This window comes from Ictidomys tridecemlineatus, unplaced genomic scaffold (genome assembly GCF_052094955.1).
Source record: "Ictidomys tridecemlineatus isolate mIctTri1 unplaced genomic scaffold, mIctTri1.hap1 Scaffold_81, whole genome shotgun sequence".
Lineage (NCBI taxonomy): Eukaryota > Metazoa > Chordata > Mammalia > Rodentia > Sciuridae > Ictidomys > Ictidomys tridecemlineatus.
In genome coordinates, this window is record NW_027526045.1 from 763,618 (window position 1) to 790,307 (window position 26,690).

General features: G+C 34.1%; 1 protein-coding gene and 1 long non-coding RNA gene across 2 annotated transcripts in view; one reads left to right on the forward strand and one right to left on the reverse strand.

Moving 5' to 3' along the window:
- Window positions 1-3,081, forward strand: part of LOC144374660 (transport and Golgi organization protein 1 homolog) — a 95,914-nt gene extending 92,833 nt beyond the window's left edge. The window contains exons 33-34 of the mRNA XM_078037408.1: window positions 1,118-1,268; window positions 2,277-3,081. Of these exons, the coding sequence (XP_077893534.1) occupies window positions 1,118-1,268; window positions 2,277-2,554 (429 nt within the window). The 3' untranslated portion in view covers window positions 2,555-3,081. The remainder of the gene's footprint in view (window positions 1-1,117; window positions 1,269-2,276) is intronic.
- A 2,337-nt stretch (window positions 3,082-5,418) lies between these two features.
- Window positions 5,419-25,118, reverse strand: LOC144374661 (uncharacterized). The gene is made up of 3 exons (XR_013434013.1): window positions 25,003-25,118; window positions 9,791-9,913; window positions 5,419-8,164 (listed from the first exon to the last, which is right to left on the reverse strand). It is a non-coding gene; the product is annotated as an uncharacterized LOC144374661 (long non-coding RNA).
- Between the last annotated feature and the right edge of the window lie 1,572 nt (window positions 25,119-26,690).

Below are 26,690 nucleotides of genomic sequence, written 5' to 3' on the forward strand. Positions count from 1 at the left end.
ATTTTTATTTTTGTTTGGAAGAATGTTATTTAAGAATTCCTCCATTTGTGCAAACCCTATTTTGAGTGATTTGAATTAGATTGGTATCAGATTTTCTGTGAAACAATGATCATCTGAAATGACCTCTTGAGCCAGTCCCAAGAAATGGTCTCATTTGTTCACATAAGTGTATTCTCTTGTAACTGTGTTGCTATTATATCTGGTAGGTCTTCTGCAGCTCTATAATAAAATAAATTTCTAATTGTTTAGTTTCAAACCCACTACTCATAGGAAATGATAAATCAATATCTCAAATGGTGTACAGTAAATGAAAGTAAATATTAAAGGCTTGTCTTCCTAATTTGTGTATATAGCACTGTGATGGAAAATACTTCTCAAGTTCCAGTGTATATATATTCCAGGAATATACATCTCTGGAGAAATCTAAGGGCAGCTTAGATAAGACCCCAAACCCCTTTGTAGTAGAAGATTTAAAAGAGAGCAAAGACCCATTGTTAGAGAGGAATAGAGGTGGGAAAACATGGCTTGGATGCAAACCTGGGATTGAGTTCTTTAATATGCAGTGTGGCCTTCAACAAATTATGATATCCCATTTGCTTTTGTTCCCTCTTATTTAAAACAAGACAGTCTACTTAAAGATCTCAGAGGTTGAATAATATATGAAAGACTTACTGAAGATATAGTAGAATAGTAGCTATTATTACATGAGTAGAGAATGGATTTTTCATTTTATTCTGTTCATTCTTAATATGGAAGTAATGAGCTATTGTGATGAAAGGGAAGTGATGGGGATGGGGGGACTCCCTTTGAAATAGATTGTAGTGAATACAGCATGACATACTGGTCAGAAATCACCTCTGTTAATAACCCCTGCCAGTCCTCTTGCCTTTCCCTTTCCTGTGCAGATATAATCAGTAACAAACTGCTCCCTCTTGTGGCATCCTTCCAACTTCTGTAAGCTGTCAGTGGGAATACACAGGAGGGGTGGGTAGAGTTTTGTTGCACTGATGGTGTTCTCTGGACAGGTTTTGGGTTTTAGCTTTTATAGGTATTGGTACTTTGTCTTAATACATAGGAATTTTAAAACTTTTAACTGCTTTCAAATCTTAAATTGCAGGTTCATATGGCTATGAAAGGGCCCCCTCCTTTCTCAGGGGTACCCTTTATGGGACCCCCAATGGGACGGCCTCCACCACCTCCCATTTGGTATGGACCGCCACTTCAGCTCGGTGGGCCTTTTGGGCCTCGGCCAATTCCTCCACCATTTGGTATGATGATCTGAAAAGTAGTGATTGACTTATAAATCACATTCATCTTCCACTTCTATTGCTTGCTAAAACAGTTGGTTGCTATCTCAGGTCTTAACAATGAAAGGATAAAGCTGAGTACATTTTAACTTTTCCTCCAGTTTTCTGGGACATATGGGACACTACATAATCTTATACTGAGATAGGCAATAGCTATCTCTCATAGACAAGGATAAGGGGCTATATATAGAAAAGCCAGAAATATTACTTCTGCAGATGTTTGTTGAAAATCTGTTGATATGCACTGCAATAGATGGAAAGATGGATGAGATGCATGCCATAACTTAAAATTTTGTCACAGATATGAAAATCCTATAACATAAAGTTTGTAATCACCCATAATGGAAGCATAAGCAGTAGGTTATAGAATATAGAAAAGGAAAAGTCAAACCCTCCTTACCTTGAAAAAAGTCAGAGGGAAGTGTTAAAGAGGATTTAACAGTGACCTAATAAATGTTCCTGGTTTAATTAGGTGGCTGTGGAAGGCCTTTTCCAGGAGGGCATGCGTGCACTTTGATTCTGATGGCATGTGTAAAGTCCATGCTGAAATAATTCATGAATTTTTAATGGATACAGTAATAGATAGTGAGATTTCCTTTTATCAAAATTTCTTTGATGTAGTAAAGTTCTTATTTCATAATCTATCATCTTGTCATGGTAATACTTCCAAATATAAATGGAGCTCTTGTGAGATAGAAATAATTCTGCAATTATATAGTAGGGAAAGAAAAAAGACAAGCCTGGAGCTAGGTAGAGCCATGTTAAATCCTTAATATGTTGCTTCATGGCTGGTTGGTCAAAGGCTATAACCTAAACTTGTTCCATCTCAGTTTGCCTCATCTGGCAAGTCAGGATGTTCACCAGCTGATGTTCTAGGCTTGGGAGAAATTAAAGACTATATTAACATACTTGAAATCACCCTAGTTCAGAAATTTCTGGTATTTACATAACTTCCTTTTTATTTTCCAGGTCCTGGTATGCGTCCACCAATAGGCTTCAGAGAATATGCACCAGGTGTTACACCTGGAAAATGGGATTTGCCTTTTGACCCTTGTGATTTTTTTCCAGGACCTGCACCAGCACCATTTAGACCTTTAGGCTCATTTGGCCCAAGAGAGTACTTCATTCCTGGTGCCCCATTACCACCTCCAACTCATGGTCCCCAAGACTATGGGCCACCACCTGCTGCAAAAGACTTAATGCCTTCAGGCTTTAAAGATGAAACTCCACCTAACTCTCAAGAGTAGTGAGGGCTGTTCACAGGCCTTAAAAACAGGGCCCATAAAATTAACCTCTGACACTTAGTCAGAGTTAAAGGATTATTGGCTTCAAAATATAAAAGTTTATTTTAAATGGTTTATGTTTTCAGAATGAAGCTGCCTTGGCGCAGTATACATTTTGAGCCAAAATATTTTCTCCCTAAATATCCCCCACTTAAGCTAGAGTATCCTTCCAATTTAAAAATGTGCAATAAGGAATACCTTTGTTTTAGTTAATGTAGCATATAAAATTGCTAAATGATTTAGAATGTCATAATTATGGACATTTCCTGTGGAAATGCTTTAAGAACATGTATTTCCATTATCCTATTATTAGTGTATTCCAGTTGATAACAGAGAAATGGTGTTTTATAAGCTTGATTTTTTTTCTCTTTCAATATCTGGTCGCAGAGACTGTTGGGCTAAAAATGTTTACTCAAAGATCATAAACATCATTTTCCTTATTGCTGAAGTTCTTTGTTGTAATAGTTCATAAAAATTGTTTATTAATATTTCCCAAGTGTCTGTTGATTCATTGGATCGTCATGAGATTTTGTGCCATTGGGGAAGCATGTAAATGCACTCTCAGAACTGAAGATAGTGACTTGGCAGCATATTCCCTGTTGCTCACTGTTAAGGAGGCTGGACCTTGGTCAACTGTGGACTTCTACAGAGGATTTCTTTTACTTGTGAGAAGTCTTGTGGCTCTATTTTTGTAGCACATTCATGTACTTTTTTCTAACCACTGTCCATGTGAGAATGCTTTTCTGAGAATGAGTTTACATTAGTAGCAAGAGCTACTGCTTTTGCCATTATTGCATTGTAACAGTAAAATATAAGGTGGTATGTTGTGTCTATAAAAAATAAGGAAATTTCTTTTTAAAAATGTACACAACACACTCTTCTCTTTCCCATACCTTCCCACTGATTTTCAAGGAATATGATAAAAAAATTAGAAAAGTATAATCCTCTAAGAATGAATGAAACTCTAAGGCTTATAATGTCTTTACTCAGCAACTACGGGCTGAATTAAATTCTTTTTTTTTTGATAGATACTCAAACATATTTTATTTAAAAAACAATTAAAGCAAGTCCTGGATCTGTAACTACTGTCTTTAAAACAATGTTTCTAAGAACTAGCTCTCCAGAACTGTAATTTTAATTACGGCAATTTTAACAGTACATTTTAAGAGGTTTAAGATTTAAATAAAATTATAAAATCCTGATACTTTTGTTTACTGCTAGACCATATTCTTCCATTCTTTTAAATTCTAAAAAGTAATAGGATTGTTGAAACCTAGAACATAACATATCATTGTTTTTTTATGTCCCCTAAGTATTCTCAAAATAGGGGCAAAAGCTTCAGTGTGAAACAAAATCTCTGTGAAACAAAATCTCTAAACTACTGAAGATAACTCAGAATAAAAATGAATTCTTCCTAAAGGACTCAAATTCTATCTACATAACCTCCATTTAATATTAGAAGCAGCAGCTGTGTGTAAGAGGAAAACCATATAATAGCTTATGCCATTTTTAACCATGTAAAATAAAATTTAAGTCACAAACACATTTTGAATGTATCTTTCAACCTCTACAGGACACAAGGCAATGCTGAAGTTACTTAACTTCTAATTTTAAAATAGCATTTAAATAAAGGTGATGTCAGCTAGGAAGATAGACTTTCAAGAAAAGGCAGATTTATTATTTTATTCAAAGCAACAGTAGTTTTCCCTCTAAAGCCTTTTTTGTATTTATTCTATTAGTAAGTTATAATGTGTTCTACGTAGTTTATCTGAGCAGTTCTGAACCCACCCATAGTTGCCTCTCCTTACATCCATCTGATTGATTGTACCACTTCTGTAGCAAAGCCCAAGGTAGCTGCCCATATACAGGTTGTGTAGAGAATACTGTCCCTTGATTCAAGTATACTTTTGTATCTCAAAAGTTTTAGAAGTCCTCTCCAGCAACTTGTGTTTGAATTTAGTTACTAAAATCATTTCATTTGTGAAGCAGTAGTGTTTCAACCTGAAAGTATTATTGCTATAGTTATAATTATTGTCCATTAACTCATCCCCTCCCACACTAGAAAGTAAATTTAAACAACTAATTTGTGAGATACAGATTGCTTTGTGTTAACTGCTTCAAGATAAAATCACCTTTTTTTGGGGGGGTGAGGTTTGGTCATTCAGGTCTGAATTAAAGCTAAGCTGATGACAATGTTCAATTTAAGTTTGTTTAATGCTGATGAAAGACATTCATACAAAGCATCCTCTTTTTTTTTTCATAAAACCCCATTCTTTGGTGGAAGCTGGGGTTGTGGCTCAGTGGTAGAGTACTTGCCTAGCACAGACAAGGCCCTGGGTTTAATCCTCAGCACCACATAAATAAATAGAGGTTAAAAAAAGCATTCTTATGTGAAGGATGCTAAATGTTTCTTCATATAAATTATCACTTTGAGGGGCTGGGGTTGCATGTGAGGCACTGGGTTTGATCCTCAGCACCACATATAAATATAAAGGTACTGTGTCCATCTACAACCAAAAAAAAAAGGTTTGTTTTTTTTTAAATTATCACTTTGATATACATGTTTTATAGTATGAGAGAACAGAAAGAACAATGTATCCGTTTTGCTACATTTTAATAGCAGATTTTAAGGGAGCAACATCAAACATCAGTAACATCAAACAAAAAGGTACTGAGTACTCCACAGGGTACAGAGTGCTGCCAAGCACCTTGGAAAGTTTACATGACATGGAGAAGATGAGGCCCTTCTCTTGAGAAGTTTACAGTCTGGAAATTTTGACTACTTGGAGTTTCAGTTGAGTGAACATTTTATTAAGGCAAATTCTTCATTTCCTAGAACTACTGTAGACTGAACTATTTTTGCACTTGTGAAATTAACCCAATCCAGATGAAAGAAAAGACTAAATTTGGTTGATAATTCTTTCAGGCTCATATAGTTTTATGAGTCTAGTAAACAAAACTGACCTAACAGACAACTGAAAAATTAAAGACTAGATCTCTTGAAGTGCAAGGGCTAAAACAACTGTTATTTGTTTTAAAAAGCAAACAGATGGTATGATTAGGGTTTACACTAGTTTAAAAATAGGCCAAGTATTGCATTCCCTTCATGCATTGTTCATTTAAAATAGTGAATATTAAAATACGTGGGTTCTACATGTAACCCACAAAAAAGCTCCTCACAAATCTTTATGTTCTGTGTATCAAATATGCACCTTGTGTACTATGAAAGTTTTATTTATGTCTCATCAAGTTAAAAGTAATGTAAATAGTGAAATTATAATAGGCTAATGACCTGCATATTTTTATATGAATGTCAATATATCTAAATAGGAAATAAATGGCAGTCATATCTACCTATATTAAAAAAATATATATCTTTCCAGATTTTTCATACTCATCACTTTATAAAGACAAGGTATGCAGGTTTTAAGGTTTCACAATCAGTTGTCAGAAAAACAGCAGTTGTTCCTAAAGTATCTCATTAGCATCTGACTCAATTTTTTAGATGACATGATTTAGAAGACGTAAACCCACCCCAAAATTTGTAATTATTCTGAGAGAGATGGTTTTAATGTTAACCCTAGAATCATTAATGTTAACCCTAGAAACAATAGCAATGTGATGTAGAACAACTAATCAACATGACTAAAAATGTGCTCACTTTCAGAAAAACAATCTGGTCATCTGGAAAAAAAAATCACAGCTACAATCTGGGGAACACTCCCATATAGGATATTGATCTGATCAAGGCACACTATTTCTAAGTAGAACTATCAGATGAGGGTGAATTTAGGCCAGCTCTAAGGAACAGCCTATAAGACAGACCATAACTGATCCAATTTCCTTTCAAAGCAATCTGGTACTATCCTACCCACTTCAATTCAAAAGTTTGAAGTTAATTCAAATCAAAAGACCATATTGGAGCAAAAGTGAGCAAATGTGTAAATCCTAGCACATTCTTATTGCTGTATTAAGTTTGAAGATGAGCATACCTACCACAGCAGTATTGTTCCAGGAAGCAGGGTAGGAACAGTGGTAAATTAGGAAACAGACTATTAATTGCACAATTAATAGGAAAGTAAAAACAAGTTTCAAAATCTACAATAAACCTGTATCCAAAGGAGTTATAACAATGAGGTGCTGGACTTTAGTTCTGTGGTACAGCTTTGCAATGGACTCACTGGCCTATAGGTACGGCTCACTTCCTGCCTCCTGAAGGATGAATATGCTACACAGAGCTATGATGGTTTCTACTGAGTGGTAAAATTCACAGAAATTAGACATTACTCATGTCAGAATCATTCCTTGTTCAAAGTTTGATGTAGATGAAGATAAAGTGGTTTCTTGGTCAATAACTGCAATTTCTTTTAAAGTCAGTGGGTTTCTTGTATCTGTAACCACAATAGATTTAAAATACTTTGATGATTGATCTACTCCAATGTTACATTCTCGATAAGAGGGACTAAGAAGAAACATGAACTAGTAACCATTAGAAAAGTATGAATCCTATATGTATATCACTTACAGTTCTATTACAGTTGGCCCAGGTTTAATCTCATCCATCTCCATGAAAGCAAAACATTTGGTGCTGGTAAACCTTTTTGTAAGCTTGTAGTGTTTTAATTCAAAGAAGATAGCTGCACCTAAGGAATTAAAACAAACAACATAAGCCAGAGACCACACATTTCTTATGTGTCACCAGAAGCCTATGATTTTACAAAGTAATGTGTCAAACAGTCTGATGACACAACTGTTGATAACTCACTGTGGCTGTCACTCCAAGCTCTGGTACTAGCATGTCTGAGTGACATTTCTCCATATCATTTAATTCTACAAAGTACAACAAAATTGTATAGCAAGAATGTAAGTTATGTGCACAGGTAGAATCATAAACTACCAAAGAATATAAAATATTAAATACCACAAGAAAAACAGAAGTTACTTAAGTATCAGCAGTACCTATAAAAATGGTTTCAATAAGCACCTATATTAGATAGAATAGAAATTTAAAAGTTCCTTTAAAAAAAATTCTACCTTATATAATTTCTCTCCCTCCTGAAACAACCACGCCCAGATTGTCCTTTCCATATTCTTACAAACTAACTGCCAGTTATAGTATCTTTTTACCCAATGCATCTTATTGAAAGAAAAAAAATAATTTAACTGTTAGAAAGTAATCATTAGGTTCCTAAAAGGACTTAAGGTAATTATTAGGGAACCTGCTTCCTTAACTCTGTATTATGAGAAAAACTTCCCTATCAAATAATATTTAACCACATTATTACACAACTAGATAATGCAACTGCTAATTCTCATATTTTAAAAAAATTGATTTGACTTTAAGTCAATATTCATAACTATGTGACATAAGATCTTGTGTTAAGTACACTATGAACACAAACCCAGATAAGTACTGTGTCCTTAAGAAGTCAGTAACTGATAATTACAAACCTTTGGTTAATTTTTCAATATGCTTCTGGAGCTCAATGTCCACATTAAAATGAACATATGTATCTTCTTTTCTTGAAGCCACAGGAGTATCTTGCACAGGAGTTAAATCTATGCCATTCAGATCTGGAGAAAAGTTTCTGCTTATGAGCATTCACATATACAGACGGAAAATATAGAAACTGCAAAGGTTACAGTTCCTAAAGAGGCATGGAAAGAGCTGAGAGGAGATTCTCAGGTTAAGAGATTCCTATTTGGTGTGAGCAAGTATGTGACAGTTGTTGAAGTTCATGGGGTATGTGGAGAGAAATGAATATAGACTGGATAGGAGACCTCATGAAGGGGACAAGGAAGCCTTTACATGGCCAAGTGGACAAAACTTGATCTTCATAGTAAAGTGGTAAAAAGAACAAACATGTTTTTCTTAGGGAATAGCCCACTATATTTTTCTATGCAAAAAAAAAATCTGGAGTATTTAATTTGCCACATGGAGCTCTGCCACCAATTTCTAACTTTGATCAAGTATGACTTATTTAGAAAAGCCTTTAAACCTAACCTTATCATAATTTCCCTGTTAAGAACCAAAAATGGATGAGAACAGCCAACAAAAACCCTTTTGTTAATGAATAATTTTTCATATATATTATCTAAATTCTGGTTATACTGTTTACAACATACCCTGAATTTACAACAACCAGATGGTACGTTATATATAGTTTTAATTTTCTGGTTTTTAAAATCTCAGTTTAGTCAAATGCAACATGGACTCATTTAATAACTCCTCAGTGTTTATGTGTTATTCATTTATGTGTCTCAAAAAGCTCAAAAACAATTTAGTACATTTAATAATTAAAAAATATTTACATAAAAATATTTCAGTTTAACATATGCAAAGGTAATTTAACATTTACAACATCATTAAATATTTTTGTGTTTTAAGTATACTTTCTGAATGAGTATGCAGTTTTACAAATGGCCTATGAAACAATGTAAATATTTTCCAGTATACTATATATTTGATAACTGGTAACATCGGAATTTAAAAGTGTACCAGTATTAGTGCTGTGGATTCTGTTCTTTAAATAAATGTTTTTCTTTGTGGTCAATTGATAAAAGTTCCTCCATTTAATTTCAGCACCAATCTGTTCCTTTGGTGCAAAACTATAGATTAAAATAAGCCGTTTGTACTAACTATAGTTATTTCTGTAAAATGGTATAATTTATTCCTTAATCACATCATCATCCCACGGGATTGCTTTCAGGGCATGGATGTTATGGACGCACCCTACTTCCCTGTCCCCTGATTTTCATCTGCCTCTGTAGGACTCACCTAAGTAGATACCTCAGTAGCACAGGAAGAAGAAGGGGTTGAAGCAGGAGAGATGGGAAAACAGGACATGGGGCTTTGTGGAGAGAAATGAATATAGACTGGGTAGGAGAAGGTGAGGGGTGCTATTGTTAATCTACATCCTGAAGGCTGTAGCTGCTTTTAAGGACAATGTGTATGTTTAGTCTGCACGTTAGATGGAATCTGAAGAGCAAAAATCTATACAAACTCAAAAGCAAAAGTGAGTGTATAAGTAGGAAATATTTTTTGTAAGTCTTTCGAACTATGTTCTGTTATGATCTCTTCTAGGATTTTGCCTCATTATAGAATGCATTAAAGTAAGTTGTCACATATACAAGATCATCCCCTGTCAAAAACTTTGTCCCATATGAGAAAAAACATAATGCAATTTGCCAGTTATTTACCCTTTACACTAACTGTAATATAGGGATCGATGCACTGTCCAGCGTCTTTCAGACCAATTTTCTCAATCCTGATAGTGAGTAATGTCATTCCCGGTTCTGATGGCAACCTTGGTAATAAAGTACCTGGCAACAGAGAAACCTCAATAAAAGTTAGCTCCACCAATAATGCAGAGTAAATACTTTGACAAACAGAAGATATAGCCTACCTCTTAGGAACTAGCTAGGCATTATGTATTTTTATTTCCAAAATTCATGAACATCTGATGTTATACTTTTTTAGAAAAATATTTAAATTTACACATAATATATCTGCATTTCCCACCCATACAATCACCTTTAAGCAGAAATAATAATTTCTATAATAATAGTATATAGTATGTATAATAAAAGTATGTTAAAAACATCACTTGAGGAAGCCCAATGATACATAATAGTATAATATGCTCACATAATATTTATATTCAATATGTACTTCTATATTATATTCAGCATCTTAATATGAAGTGGTAGAACAAAGACAAGAAAAGCTTTTAAAATACTTGTTATACTGTTCTAAAGTCTGAGACATTTAATATCACAGTTGATCAATACATTCTTCTCTTTAGTTACTCCTAATAAAGAAAATAATTTACAATTTGATATTTATGTTTTAATTTAACTATATAGTCTAACTTCTATTCTTCATTCTATTTTGTATGATTTATTCCCTCAGAAATTAGTACTATACAGACTGACATATAAAATGGCCATTTGTATAACTGAACATTTTTTCCAAAACCAACTAAAATTTTTAAAACTAAAACCCACCAGAACAACATGACAACATTCACCCACCAAGAACATATGAAGGAAGAAATCAACTGTTCAGTATGTTCCCTTTTTTGAAACTACCAATAGAGAACAGATGCAAATAAGCTGATTTTAATCAAGTATGTATACAGAACCTCAAAATACACTTAACAAAAGATTTTGGTTGATGTTTTTCAAGTTTCTATTCAACAATGTGTTATGCTACTTTTAATGATGAGTTATTTGAAATACATGAAGTAATCAACACACTACATTTGAAAATACACATTTGATTGATGGCAAATGTGGCTTGAGGAAATTTTGGGAGGTGATGGGAATGTTCTGAACTTGTATAGTGATGGCAGATGCAAAACTCTATAGAGGTGTCAAAAATCGATGAATTTTATACTTACAGAAGGGAAATGTTATGAAATGCAAATTGTACCTCAACAGTGCTGTTAAAAATGTATTACTTTCTATTTTAAACAAATATGAAGACAATACAGACAAATGCAATAATAGGAAGGCCTGGAGGCTGCATTCCACTGTTGCATTAACAAACCTAAATGGGCTCAGGCTGATATCATTAAATATATACATAATACCTTTTATGCATGTTCTTTGATTGACAAGTGAAGGTACTTTTAGAAGAGGGGCTTGTACCTGGACATCTGGGATGAACTTCAGAAAGTTAAGAAACACTTCTGAAATTTTATGAAAAATGTGAATATGTATACATTTATATTTATATATATACATACATATTCATATGTATGTATATCATATATGAATTTTTCTGCAGAAAAGTTCATTCTATTATGTAGTACATGGCTGTATAAATATGCTACAGTTTATGTACACATTCTTGTGTTGATAGACATTTGAATTACTTCAAGTGTTTGGATATAGTTAACAGGCTATTATAAATACTCTTCTAACATCTTCTAGTGCCCATAAGCACCCATTTCTGAAACAGGGGAATCACTAAGTCACCTGGCATGTTACCTCCATACCTACTATGTAATGACAATCCATTTCTCAAGGTGGTTGTGCCAACTTTTATTCCTAGCCCAAGTGCAGTAGTGTTCCCATTGCTCCACATCCTCACTAGGTACTGTTTTCTCAGATTCTTCATGTTAGCCAATTTTGGTATAAAGAGATCAATCATTTTAATTTGCATTCCTCTGAAGATTAATAAGGTTGAGCACCTTTTAGAATAAATCAAATGTATGATTTCCTCTTTTCTGAAGTGTGTTCAATTATTTTGCTCGATTTTCTATTGAGATGTCTATCTTATTGAGCTGTAGGAGGTCTCTATTATTTTGCTGGACAAATGTTTTACAAATAGCTTCTTAGTAGTTTTCCTTTATAAAGACTTTTTGTTGAAGTAGAGCATATACATTTTAAAATGCACAAATTGTTAGTACAGTTTGCTGAACTTCCACAAAGTGAATACACCTGTATAACTAGTATCAGATCTAGGAAAGATATGATCAGCCTCCTGGGAGTGTCCTTCCCCCCACCCTATCCAATTCACTCTTCCAAAAGATATTATTATATTACTGCTAGTAATATTCAAATTTCTTAATATCTTCCTTTACAATCAGTGCTTTTTATGTCATATTTAAGAAAACTTACCCCACTCCAAAATCATAAAGGTATTATCTTGAAAGCATAGTTTTGCCATTCACACTTAATTCTATATGTCACATAGAATTATTGACTACGGTGTATAGTAGGAGCTTTAATTTTATTCAATTTCACATAAATACTCAATTGTCTCAGCACTACTCATTAAAAAGACTGACATTTTCCACCACTGATCTGCAGTCCCACCTCAATCATAAATCATGTGGCAATCACTTTCTGAGTTTTCTATTCTGTCTTACCGGACTGTTTATCCTCTTACCACTAATACAGTATCTTAATTCTATAGCTGTATAAAAGGTCCAGGAACTGCAATAAAAATTCAGATGAGTTTCAGAAAGAGTCTATCTTTATAAACTGCTTCTTCTAATTTATGAACTAGTATATATCTTTACATTTTAAAAATCATAACAATTATTTAATAGAATTTTATTTGACCTAAAAGCCTTCAGAAATAAAGACCTACAGATCCAGGGAAAACTCCTGTTTTTTTGTTTATGTTCCATGAAGAATGTATGGCCATGTAGAAATGACTGGAAAAGGGGGTGTGAGCTAATGGTAAAAGGCTGCCAGGGTCCCAGCAAGCCCTGTCTGGTCAGATTCTTCTTGGCCTCTCTGTATAGCTTTCTTTCCTTCTGGACCTAAGGCAGGTCCTGTCTGGAATGAGGGTTTGTAAGGGAGGGGTAAGGGAGGGTAGGGGGACAGTAAGGGAATAGCAGGGAGGGAAGGAAAGAGAAAGAGAAAGAGAGAAAGAGCGCTTTCTAGGTTTTATGACTGGCTTTGGGAGAAAAGGGTGAATGGACAGGAGGGCAGGAGGAGAGCAGAGGCTTTGCTGCTGAGGTTGCTTTTGGGATTCCAATCTCCTTCAGTTAGAAGTTCTCAGCAGGCAAAAACCTCACCCTTTGGGCTATCATATTCTGATCTGACCCTGCCCACCTTCCCCCTCTCTCTCTCCCTCCTCCTCCCTTTCTCCTTTTAAGAAGGGAATGTGTAGATCTTTCCATCTTCTAAGATCTTCTTTGATTTCTCTCTTTAGGGTTCTGTAGTTTTCATTGTATAGATCTTTGACTTCTTTCATTGATTCTCAAGTATCATTTTTTTGAGGTTATTGTGAATGGAGTAGTTTTCCTCATTTCCTTCTCGGAGGCTTTGTCACTGATATACAGAAATGCCTTTGATTTATGGGTATTGATTTATATCCTGCTCCTTTGCTGAATTCATTTACTATTTCTGGAAAGATCGACCTTGCTCTTGGATAGGCAGAATTAATATTATCAAAATGACCATACTACCAAAAGTGCTATATAGATTTAATGCAATTCCAATCAAAATCTCAATGGCATTCCTCATAGAAATAGAAAAAGCAATCATGAAATTCATCTGGAAAAATAAGAGACCAAGAATAGCTAAAGAAATCCTTAGCAGGAAGAGTGAAGCAGGGAGTATTGCTATATGAGACCTTAAACTATACTACACAGAAATAGTAACAAAAACAGCATGGTTTCAGCACTAAAACAGACTGGTAGGCCAATGGTACAGAATAGAGGACACAGAGACTAACCCACAAAATTACAATCATCTTATTTTAGACAAAGGTGCCAAAAACATGCACTGGAGAAAAGATAGCATTTTCAACAAATGGTGCTGGGAAAACTGGAAATCCATATGCAACAAAATGAAATTAAACTCATAACTCTCACCATGCACAAAAACTTAACTCAAAATGGATCAAGGACCTAGGAATTAAGCCAGAGACTCTTCGTCTAATAGAAGAAAAAAGTAGGCCCTAAACTTCATCATGTGGGTTAGACCACAACTTCCTTAATAAGACCCCTATGGCACAAGAATTAAAACCAGGAATCAATAAATGGGATGGATTCAAACTAAAAAGTTTTTTTGTCAGCAAAAGAAAACAATCCGTGAGGTGAACAGAGAGCCTACATCCTGGGAGAAAATTTTTACCCCTCACACATCAGATAGAGCACTAATCTCTAGGGTATAGAAAGAACTCAAAAGCTAAGCACTGAAAAAACAAGTAACCCAATCAAAAAATGGGCCAAGGACTTGAACAAACACTTCTCAGAAGAGGATATACAATCAATCAACAAATATATGAAAAAATTTTCAACATCTCTAGCAATCAGAGAAATGCAAATCAAAACTAAGATACAACTCCAGTCAGAATGGCAGCTATTATGAAGACAAACAACAATAAGTATTGGAGAGGATGTGGGGAAAAAGGCACACTCATACATTGCTGGTGGGACTGCAAATTGGTGCAGCCAATCTGGAAAGCAGTATGGAGATTCTTTGAAAATCTGGGAATGGAACCACCATTTGACCAAGCTATTCCTCTCCTTGGACTATACCCAAAGGACTTAAAAACAACATACTACAGGGACACAGCCACATCAATGTTTATAGCAGCACAATTCACAATAGCTAAACTGTGGAGCCAACCTACATGCCCTTAAGTGGATGAATGGATTTTAAAAAATGTGGCATATATACACTATGAACGTTTTTAAAAGAGAATAAAATCATGGCATTTGCAGGTAAATGGATGTTATTGGAGAAGATAATGCTAAGTGAAGTTAGTCAATCCCCCCAAAACAAATGCCAAATGTTTTCTCTGATATAAGGAGGCTGACTCATAATAGGGTAGGGAGGAGGAACATGGGATGAATAGATGGATTCTAGATAGGGAAGAGGGGAGTGAGGGAAAGAAAGGAGGCAGGGGATTAGCCTCCTAATGAATGTGATGGACATCATTATCCAAAGAACATGTCTGAAGACACAAATTGGGTGTCAACCTACTTTATATAGAGAGATACGAAAAATTGTGGTATATATGTGTAATAAGAATTGTAATGCAAAAAAAACCAAGTACATGAATAACGTGAATTGGCGTGAACATACTTTATACAAAGATAAAAAAAATTGTGCTCTATATGTGTAATAAGAATTGTCCATTGTCGTGTATTAAAAAAAATAAAATCAATAAAAGAAAAAGAAGGGAATGGGGAGTGAGTAGGGAAAAACTGTGGAATGAACCCAAACTAACTTTCCAATGCACATATGTGAATATACAATAATGAAACTCATCATTTTGAATATCTATAAGATACTAATTTTAAAAAATGTAAATAAATAGATCAGTAAAGTGGATGAAAGGGAACAGTGGGAGGGAGGATGAGGAGGGTGAAGGGACTGAATTGGAGCAAATTATATTCCATGCATTTATAATTAGTCCAAATGAATCTAATGTCAAGAATAACTATTATGAACAAATGAAAAAAAGAATAATGACTTCACTGTTTTTATAAAATGCATTCTCATAAACAATTCAATTGAGAGAAATGAAAAAAAGTAAAAGAGAATGTATAATTCAACATCTCACAAACCATAACAATTATTAAGTCACTCTTCCATCTTTTTCTCTAATATCAAGATGGCTCCAGTTTCATTTTCTTTTGATATTCTTTTATTTTTTCAACAAAGGTTTATTTTCTACATAAAATTCTTATATTTCTTTTGTTGAATTTATAATAAGTTCCTTGATATTATTTAATACTACTATAAATATTATAATAGTTCATTTTCTAAGCAACTATTACTTGTTTGAGATAGAATTGATTTGTCTGTACAGATTTTATATCCAGGAACCACATTATCTTATTAATGAGTTATGAATAGGTTTTTGCATATATTCTCTATATATTCATAAATATGCAAATAAAGAACATCCCCCCTTTTATATTTCATTTTCTTGTCCTAGTGCAGTAGCTAGGGCTTCCAAAACAATGCTGATGAAAAGAAGTAATAGATAATCTTGTTTTGTTCAAATTCATCATTAAATGATTTTGGGCTGTAAATGTCATGTAGCCATGTTTTATCAAGTTAAGGATGTTTTTCTGTTCTTTGCCAAGAATTGTTTAAAATCAAGGCTGTATTTCAAATTTAACTGAAAACTTTTTCTGCATTGTTGACAACTTTATGAAATCTTTCCCCTTAATCTGCTAATGTGAACTACCTTGATAAATTCTGCTAACAATAATTTGAAAAATCACTCATTAGTTCAGGGAGATTTTCTGAATTATTTTCCACAGCATCCTATGTTTATTCAGTCAATCTTCATTTGGCAGTTACATTATTTCTAACTTTTTATCATTATAAAAAACACCTAAACAGAGAATCTTGTGTATTTGCATATGTTTTCCCCTCTTTTTCCTGTATTTTGGGGGTGCATCTTCAGAGTAAATTCTCAGGAATGGGATTGCTAAGGAAAAAATATGTACTTATATGTTGTTAGAGAATGCTCAATTCCCCTCCAAAGGAACTGCACCATTTTTCTATTCCCACCAGTGATTAATAAGTATCTATTTCCCCTAAGACTCTCCAACAGTAGCTTTAATTTATGTTTTTATTAAAAATAAAGTTGAGTATCTTTTTATATGTTTAACGGGTATTTTTAAAATGTGTGTGTGTGTGTGTGTGTGTGTGTGTGTGCATGCTCACACGCTTGCTCATATTGTCTGTTCCTCTCATGTATTCTGCTTTGGTTATTACAATTAACATTTTTCTTTATACATTAAGAATGTTGGGTTGGGATGTAGCTCAGTGGCAAAGTGTCTGCCTTGCATTTGCAAAATCCTGGAATCGAACCCCAGTTCTAAAAAAGACAAAAAAGAACCCACCCCACCCCACCCCCAAAAACCCCCAAGAATGTTACCTCTTTTATGTATTACCTCTTTACTACCTGTTTTGACATTCAAAAGATGATTGCTTTACAACTTTCAAAGTCTTTTTGATGTTAAGATTATTTTTTGCCAAGTTGATATTAAACTTGTTGTTACTTTGGGGTGAGTCAATTTTATAAGCTGTCATTATCTAGATCTTTCAGTTGAAATGGTAGGGCTGATGCTATATTCCTTACCAACAATCTTTTTGCCTGAGACTACACAGTAAGGTTTAATGTAATCATTATGCTTCAGATAATTTAATATGGAGGCAGTGATTTCAAGTCTGAATTTCTTGTTTAATTCAAGGTAGAATGTCAAACATTGTGTTCCATAATGAAGGAAGCTGACTGTAATTAAGATCATAGATTACATAGAAAGGTGCCTATTTAAGGTGTTTCAGAATGCTCTATGATGTGCTCTCTCTACATGGTCAACTCTTACATACTCAGTGAGTCCTAAATCTGGCCAGATTTATTGAACTCCCTCAGCCCTTCTTTTTTGCCAACCTACGACATTGGTGCACATCTCTAATCATAATCATGTGCTTTTGGCTCTGTCTTGCTGACTACACAATAAGCATCCTGAAAGGTGTGGGAACTGTTCCTTTTGTGGTATGCACAAGGAATAAACAGATCTTTGTTGAAGAAATATTTTATTGAATGAATGACTGAATTTCCAGTTCTAGAGGTTATCATGCTCTAGTAAACAAATGGCTAGAGAATCTATATCAATGAGTGAAGAAATAATAAACATAAAAGAAGATCAAATACTAGAATAATACCATACCATCTATAGCTCCCAGGTAGATGAAAAAGGGTGCATGTTTTTGCATCAAAGATAGAACCATGATAGTTGTAAATTGAGCCAATGCATTAAAAGGAAGATTTCTAAGTGAAGAATTAATATATCCAATTACATAGTGTAATATGAGAACAAGTCAACTACATTCATAAAATTCGAAGACTAACAAGGATAAGAAAGAAATCACTACACACAATCCAGTGTAAACTGTGCTATTCCAGCTAGATCATCTGCTCTCAGATCTAGAGCAAAGATCAGAAGAAATGTTCTTCCAAATGGAACTGCTATGTAAATAAGAAATAGCTAACACTTGTGAGTATTTGTGTTGTGCTACATACTATCCTACTCCTCTCATCTAATCCTCACAACAATAGTTTAGTTCTATTTTTCAGAGGTGAAAAGTGAGGCATAGAAAAACAAATTATCCATAATCACACAGCAGTTTGGCTACAGAGTCCATGCTTTTAACCATCATGTCTCATTTTAACATTTTTATTTTAATTGTCCCTAAAGCCTTAAAAGGAACTGCAGGAGAACCTCCCCATCTCAAGCTTCTGCAAAGTTCCTTTTGCCATGTAAACATAACAGTCACAGGTTCCCAGGATTAGAATATAGACATTTTTGTGAGGCCACTATTTGTGCCTCATACTTTTAAATATGGAAAACTCTAAATGGCTACAGCTGTCCAAACCAAGTTTTCAATAACATCCCAGGGATGTTATTGAGCTGTCACTAAGAACTCCCAAGTAAGGGATTGATTAAAAAATAGTAACATTTGAACTTTGTACACTGAGCAGTGCACATTCACAGGAATGGACAGAGACTGAGTAGCCCAGATAGCAATATGATAGGTCTTTAACACTCATATAGCAGTGAGCAGCAGGACTGTGTTCATTTGGTTAATTCCACTTTCAGTTTTTACTGCAAGACAAAGGAAGCCATTGGTAGCTGGTGAGCCCCAAGTTGTACTGAACACAGAAAGCACGTCTTTTTGTGACTTATCTGCCCCCAACCACCTCTTATGCACTAACCAGAGTAAGCATGCTCTCACTGGTGTCAAAAAGAGTTGGAAGGAATTACTGAATTCAGTGTGATTTTCTGTGAGAGGAAGATTCTAAGCCTAAACCTAAAGACAACTCTGATAAAATAATGACAATGAATTGGAAGGTTTGGAACCATTTTACCACACTACTGTAATAGGGGATACCAAAAAGTCCATCTTGTTGATGGAAACTGTTTATTAACAGGTGGTACTTGGGTAAAAACTTAGGTTGCTCTATTTCATTGTGCTTCATCTGTGGAAAACAATTTATGAAGGTAGCTATGGATCCCCCAAATGGCTGTTTGTTAAACATAGACAAGTTTGCTTAAGAATGTTTTAAAAACTGTGTAAAAACATCTGACCTAGCCAAGAATGTTACAGCCTCTGCCACTGTGGAGAGGAAAGGGAATTGTGCAAGTAAGGCCTCTGCCTCTGCTGGGCACCCAACAGCACTGACACAGACCCAGCAATGAAACACCACTGTACCTGCAACAGGTACAGAAAAACAATGGGAGAACATCTGAAGCCCCTCACCCCCCCGCCCATAACTTCTTTGTTCCAAGAGGGTGCTGAGAAAAATGAAGGTCTAAGTATCAAGTAGGATGGCCTCACATTCAATAGTCTCTGTGTAGCCATAGAGATCATGGAGAATCAGACAATAAAAGGACCACCAACCCGAGGATGAGTCTGGAGTGACATAGATATGAAGGTCAGTGGGATCCTTAAGGTCCTGTCCTCACATGCAGAAGAGGAAGTCATTCTTTTCTTTCAACTTTTTATTTTTGCTTTTTAAAAATTTCTATTGTTTATATTTCATATCATACCATAAGGACAATTTCTAGTCCAAAATTGGAAATGGCATGACAGTCTTTGTTCCAAAATAGTACATTATTGTCTAGGTAAGAACATTAAAAGAGGAAAATTACCAAAGATTATATTTTTTTAAAACACTGATTTGAATTTGATTTTTACATGATATTGTACAAATGTTTGTCACAGGCATTTACTTCAATAAGAGGTGAGTCAGTCTTCATTTTGCCTTGGTGCTTGGTGAATTAAATGTCATGAATAAGGAGTACAAAATTTGTTGTCCATACTTTTAGGACAGAGATGGACCTGATATCTAAAATGTAAACTAAGCATTATCATATGTGTGTGATTATATATTTATGTCTTCTTTGTTTTAGATTTATCATACTTGCAATTAAATTCAGATGTTTGATACTACCAATTCAAAGTCTGTCACACACATTTTTTAAGTGCACATTTCTTTGTAATTTTAAAATCCAATAAAAAGGATATATATAAAATAATATTTTCTATTATTTTGGGATAATTTTAACATAATTTAAAATAATGGTATTGTCAAATCATTATTTTGTCATAACATTTTGTAAATGGCACAAAACATGAAATGGGTCTTAAAAATCTAGCAAGAGAAAAATTTTGCAATTTGTACTGCACATCTGCAATTTGTACACACATACAAATTGTGTGAAAATATGAAAACACATGCACAATTTCTTTTGGTTGGTAACTGATTAGTAGTTGAGGAACTGCTCCAACCTTTCAAGATAAAGAGTAAAATCATAAGAAGTTTATTCACTTTGAAATTATATTAAAAGTTTGATAAAAATCTTAGGGGTCATTAGCATTCAAACAATAACATTTCTAGGTCTGTCAAAAATTATACTTTATTAAAGTTGTTTGTATATAGGTTATGTGAGTATATTCTTGTTTTTATTTTCTTTATTGACTGGTACTAGAAATATGTATTTTTCTGTGTTCAGAAATATGTGATTTGGATAATGGCTGAATTCTTAAGTGTCACCATCATATCTGGAAAAAAATAATAAATACTCTCACAAAACCTAAGATGAATCAGTGGGTATATGCTTCATACACAGATGCCATTTAGCATGCAAGGAAGAGTTACTACAGGTGTTGGGTTAAAAATTTGAGTGGCCAGAGGACTTTCAAGAAAAAGCAGGCCTGGGGCTGGGGATGTGGCTCAAGCGGTAGCGTGCTCGCCTGGCATGCCTGCGGCCCGGGTTCGATCCTCAGCACCACATACAAACAAAGATGTTGTGTCCGCCAATAACTGAAAAATAAATATTAAAATTCTCTCTCTCTCCTCTCTCACTCTCTCTTTTAAAAAAAAGAAAGAAAAAGCAGGCCAGATGTTGCTTAGAGCCTTGATGAAGAGCCTACTCAATAGACATTTCCTATGAACCAATTTCTGCAAAGCTCTGGAGAAAACCTTTTGACTTCAAGTGACAAGATTCGTGGATTAAAAAACAAAACAAACAAAACAAAACAAACTGAGCCAGACATAGTGCTGCATGCCTGTAATCCCAACAACTTGGCAAGTTAAGGCAAGAGAGGCCAGCGTGGGCAACTTAGCAAAACCCTGTTTCAAAATAAAAAAATAAATCAAAGAGCTGGGGATGTAGCTAGGTGGTAGAGCATCCCTGACTTCAATCCCCAGTACTACAAACAAACATGTAGAAACAAATTATAAAAAAGAAATCTTTCAAAACTGCTTGAGAGTAATAGAATATTAACAAGCCTTAAAACTATTGAAAAACAGCTAGGAGAACTACCAGATAACATTGAATGGTATTTTCCTTTCCTTTCAATATAAGTACATGACTGGATGAGGGACTCTGGCTCTGACTGTTTGGCTCAGTCTGAGAATTTGAGACTTTGAGAGAAAGGATGTGCTCGGAGAGCCAGAGTCTATCTGCACACTTTGGTGGTATTTACTGTTTAACCCTAAATATATTCTGAAATTCTGTGAAATAAGGATGCCCTAATATTCATGGAACAGCAATGAATATTTTGTTGCAGTTTTCAACTTCCTATATGCATGGGTAAGAAAAAAACTGCACTTTAGCTGAAAATGAAATACATATTTGCTTAACTCTCAAGTTCAACTCAGAATTGAATATTTATGCAGGAAAGAAACAAGTACAGGTTTGATATTAAAGAAGTTAAATTCACTCTTCATTTTGAGTTTCAAAAAAACATTTTTTGTACATATCTAAGACTATATAAAAGATGAATAACCAATACAAATCTAGAATAATGTTGAGATTGCTAGGCTTATGTTTAGGTCACTCAGAAACGTTTTTTTAAATTTTGTCTAAAATTGTGACATGGCTATTTGTGCATGTGGTACTAGGAAATGAATGTAGGGCTTCACACAGGTGAGGCAAGCACCCTACCACTGAGCTACATCCCTAGTTCTTTCTATTTTGAGACAAAGTTGCCCCCACTGGCCTCAAACTTGCAATCCTCCTGCCTCAATTTCTCAAGTAGCTAGGATTATAAGCATATAATCCTGGCCAGCTATTTTTTTTAAATTTGTATTACTTTGGTTTATCATTTAGAAGCTTTAATATTCAACATGATAAATAAATTTTCAGGTAATAAATAATAGGTTATAAATTTTTATCCTCTATTTAAATGAAATCTACTGAGATTACCTTAAGAAAATTAAACTACTATTTGGACTTAAGCCAGTTAGTGTTTAAAGCAGTACAAAAAAGTTACTGTCTTATGAGAATTGAAGGCTTTGAAAATGATAATAATGTCAAAGAAAGGTTCAACAATTTTTTATTCTTTTCAAGAAAGGTTGGATAAAAATCCATTTTTGATTTTAAATGGGAATAAACTACTCTTGATCATACCATATTCATATATTATACTTTATCTCATTAGCTTAACAGTAGTAGTGTTTACCATGTGTGTTTGTCAAAACTTATAAAGCTGTACATTAAAAAAGATGCCTTTTATATATGTAAGGGACACCTTAATAAATCTTTTTTTAAAAAGATCACAATAAGCTAGATGCTATAGCACAAGCCTGGAATCCAGGTGACTTGGGAGGCTGAGGCAGGAGGATCCCAAGTTTAAGACTAATCTCAGCAACTAAGTGAGGCCCTAAGCAACTAAGTGAAATCCTGTCTCAAAATAAAAAATAAAAAGGGCTGAGAATGTGGCTCACTGGTAAAGTACCCCTGTGTTAAATCCTCAGTACCAAAAAAAAAAAAGTACAACAAACTTACAATTATATAAATTACATAAAATAAAGGTAATAAAAATGTTATAATTCTTAGAAGCACCCTGCCATGATAATGTAGACACAACAGCCTTATCACAAATGAAATCTTGGATGTCCACAGTATAACAATTTTTTTCCCATTCTATAATTAAGTTAAAGGTCAAATTGTCCTTCAATGACATTTTCAATTTTATAATGACACAGGCCCTGGAAAATATGATCAAAAATCAAATATAGCCAATTGAACTATATGTACTCTTTCTTACTTTGAGGAAAATAATTCATGGAATAGAAAGGTTTAGTTAGCTTTCTGTATCTCTGAAATAAAATACCAAAATGCTATATCAGAATAAAAAAATCTAATTACTTTGGGCTTAATCTTTCATAGCAAATAGACTTAATTTACAGAGTTTCTTTTCAACTCAGCAACCTGAACCCCATAAAGACCTGTCCATTTCATAACTTACATCATCTGCTTTAAGGATCTTGTTTGCTACAGAAGTATAACTAGTGAACAAATAACCAAACCCAGAAATTTATAGAACTGGAATCTATTTCAATTACAGCATGTGGTTTGAAAAGGAAATAAAAAATGCAGAAAAATTTTAGCAAATTTATTTACCACATCATCTCAGCAATCTTGAATTTCCTACAAATATAACAAGTAAAATATAGCTCTTTATTCATAAAGACAAGCATATTGGAAATAATTACCTTGTACCAAAGAAACACTAACAATAACATTTTATAGTGATTGTAATTTTTCTAATAATCCTATGGTGTAGGACTGTTAGCATCATTTATAGGTGATAATGAAAATACAGTAGCCACCACTACCCCAGCAAATGAAAAGTATAATGCCAAATGATTTGTATGTGGTGCCTAATTTTCATTGTAACCCTATGAATTAGACATTGTCAACATCTCTTTTTATAAAGAATTAAGTACAGTCACTTAACTACTGATTGGCAGATGTTAGACTCAAAAGCGCAGGTATGTTATTGGTCTAAGCCTATACTGTTTATATTTCAAACATCTTCTACCAAAGAGTATTTAAATTACTGAAATATGACTTTAATTATGAAGTTTTCTGGATGATATGTATATTATATTTAATTATACCATAAAGCATAGAGTCTTTTAAAAAAATGCATCACAATAGTACAGTGCTATTTCTACACTTCCAAAAATGAACTAATTCATCAGAAGTAAAAACTGTGCACTGTATAAGAACAGAAGAAAGTATAGAAGTAGAAGAGGCAAATAATTTACTCAGGGTGCTTGACTAGGGTATTTTACAACCTTGTCAAGATCTTCCAAAAATAAAAAGGACTTGCTATGTATTCTTTATTTCCCTGTTAAGGGCAACTGTTTAGTATCTATTCCTCCAGGTCCAGGTTTCACAATCATATATGATTATTTAAAGAACAGCTAGATATATAAAGAAAAGAATTAACATAGCAAACAGTTACTCTAGAAAGCCTACTTACAATGTTGGTCTATGGCTAGCATCTGGGAACCTGGATTTCAGCAGGATTCCCATCATGCCCTGTTAAGAAGATCACTGTGCCTAAACCGTCCATGCAAACAATATGGTTTGTGCTGAACACTTGCTTTCTTCCTGGAGTCTGTAGTTTTGGTTCACGCTAACCCCAATAAGTGTCTTGTGCACTGAATCTCTACAGTGCTTCCCCAATAGACAATATTTTTTCATTTCACAGGTGTGAAAGAATGTTGAGAGAATCAAATACATATTTGACTCTGCTGGGAGAGGACTCTTAGAAGTTTGGTTTCCTCTGGAATTTGCCTGTGTGCCTTTACCCTTTGCTGATTTTGTTCTTGTGTTTTCTTGTTGTAATGACTCAGAATACAACTGTGAGTACAGCTATATGCTGAGTACTGTGGGTATTCCTAGCCAATCACTAAACATGGGATGTTTTGAGGATCCCTGACACAAATAGTAAGATACTTTCACAATAAACCGATAGCTACCGCTAACAGAATGGCCATGATAATTTGCTTAAGATTGGCAAACCTGGAGATGTTTTACCTGCCACTAACAAGTACAAAAGTAAGTTCCAAACACCTGACCTTGAATTATATAATGTACATTTTTTGTACCCACCAGGCACTCTAGCAGGAAAAGAATTAGGAGACCCTGCTCCAGCACCACCTTCTTCTTCATCTTCTTCAAATTCCAAATGCTCTTCCTCACCAGGGGCTAAAATTCTCCTATATAAAAAAGGACAGAAAAATTAGTGAGCTACTCCACTTAATACACCAGCTAACCCTCATAGCCACTAACTTCCCAGATAAGATGCTGATTATTAGGTTGATGTTGATATAAATGTCAATGTCAATCATCTCATTGCTACCAGTCATATCACCAATACCAAATTTGATAGGGAAAAAATACATAAATATTTGAAAAACAGGCATAAAATAGATAATAAAATCAGAAGACAAAATATGGATGCTTATTTATTTACCTTAATGGGCTAGGCTGAACATCAAATGGAAATTCTTTATTATATTTGAGAATATTTTTTAGGACTAGAATAAAGACATAGACAAACATTAGTCTTATATCTTAGTCTTACATGTTATGTAAGTCTTATATATTAGTTAGTCTTATATGTTATATCTTAAATTGATACTTTTAATCTATTTTATAGTGTATTAAGCACACATTAATATATGTATTTTAAATTCTGAGCTTCACTATCATTTTAAGACTCTGCAATTGACTACTGAGTGTCTTAGCAAAATAAAAATGTCCATAGTGGACTGCAGGTACCAGTATTTTCAGAGTACTGTAAGATCTCCAAGGAAAGTCTCAGAGCCCACATAGAAAATGAACCATAAAATAGTTCTCCAATGTACAAGGTCCTAGGTGATATGGGGTACCAGTGAAAGAGAATACCTCTTCTCCTGAAGTATTTTAATTAAAAGATTGATACTGAAGATGATTAATTAAAGAGAAATAGATAATCACATCTTATTCTTTATCCTAAATAGATTTCCCTCAATACTTATCACACTGGTAAGGTTTGTAGCAGCAAGGTTATAATTCCAATATTCCTTTTATGATGAAATTTATTGTATATGTGTGCACACATATATACATGCATATATATATATATGTGTGTTTGTGTATATATATATATATATATATATATATATATATATATATATATATATATATTTACACGTGTGTACACACACATACACATACACACACACACACACAGCAGACTTTCTCCTCAGGGAAGTCATCAAACAACATAATGCTATCACCTCTTGTGTCCTGGTTGATTACTTTCTGGCATGTAAGCCTACAGACAGATGTTCTACAATTCTATCTGTATCTGGAAAAGTATTTTATGAAATTTATTGTTTCATTTCCCAATTTATGGGTTCCTAGTGACTACCTGCAATTATTTCAAGGTGAATATTTAGCATTATTAATTGGGCAACCCATGGTTTTTACTCTAATTACTCAGACTTTAATTTTGGAGTCTTGCAGATTTCAGTTAAAAGGAGTATGGCATATTGGGTTCCTAAATAAGGAAATTCAAAAAGAACAGGTTGTAATTACATAACTTATTCCAATAGGAGTCAATCATACAGTGAGAAAGAAGTTGGAAACTTGTACCCAGATTCTCATTACTCACTCTTATTCTCTCTCCATTTAGCTCTTCTTCATTCTTTATCTCTTTCTTCTTCTCAACAAATGCATACCAAGTACTCACAATGTTCCAATCACTGTTTTAGGTGCTAAAGATACACAGTAATCAAGAACTCATATTTGGA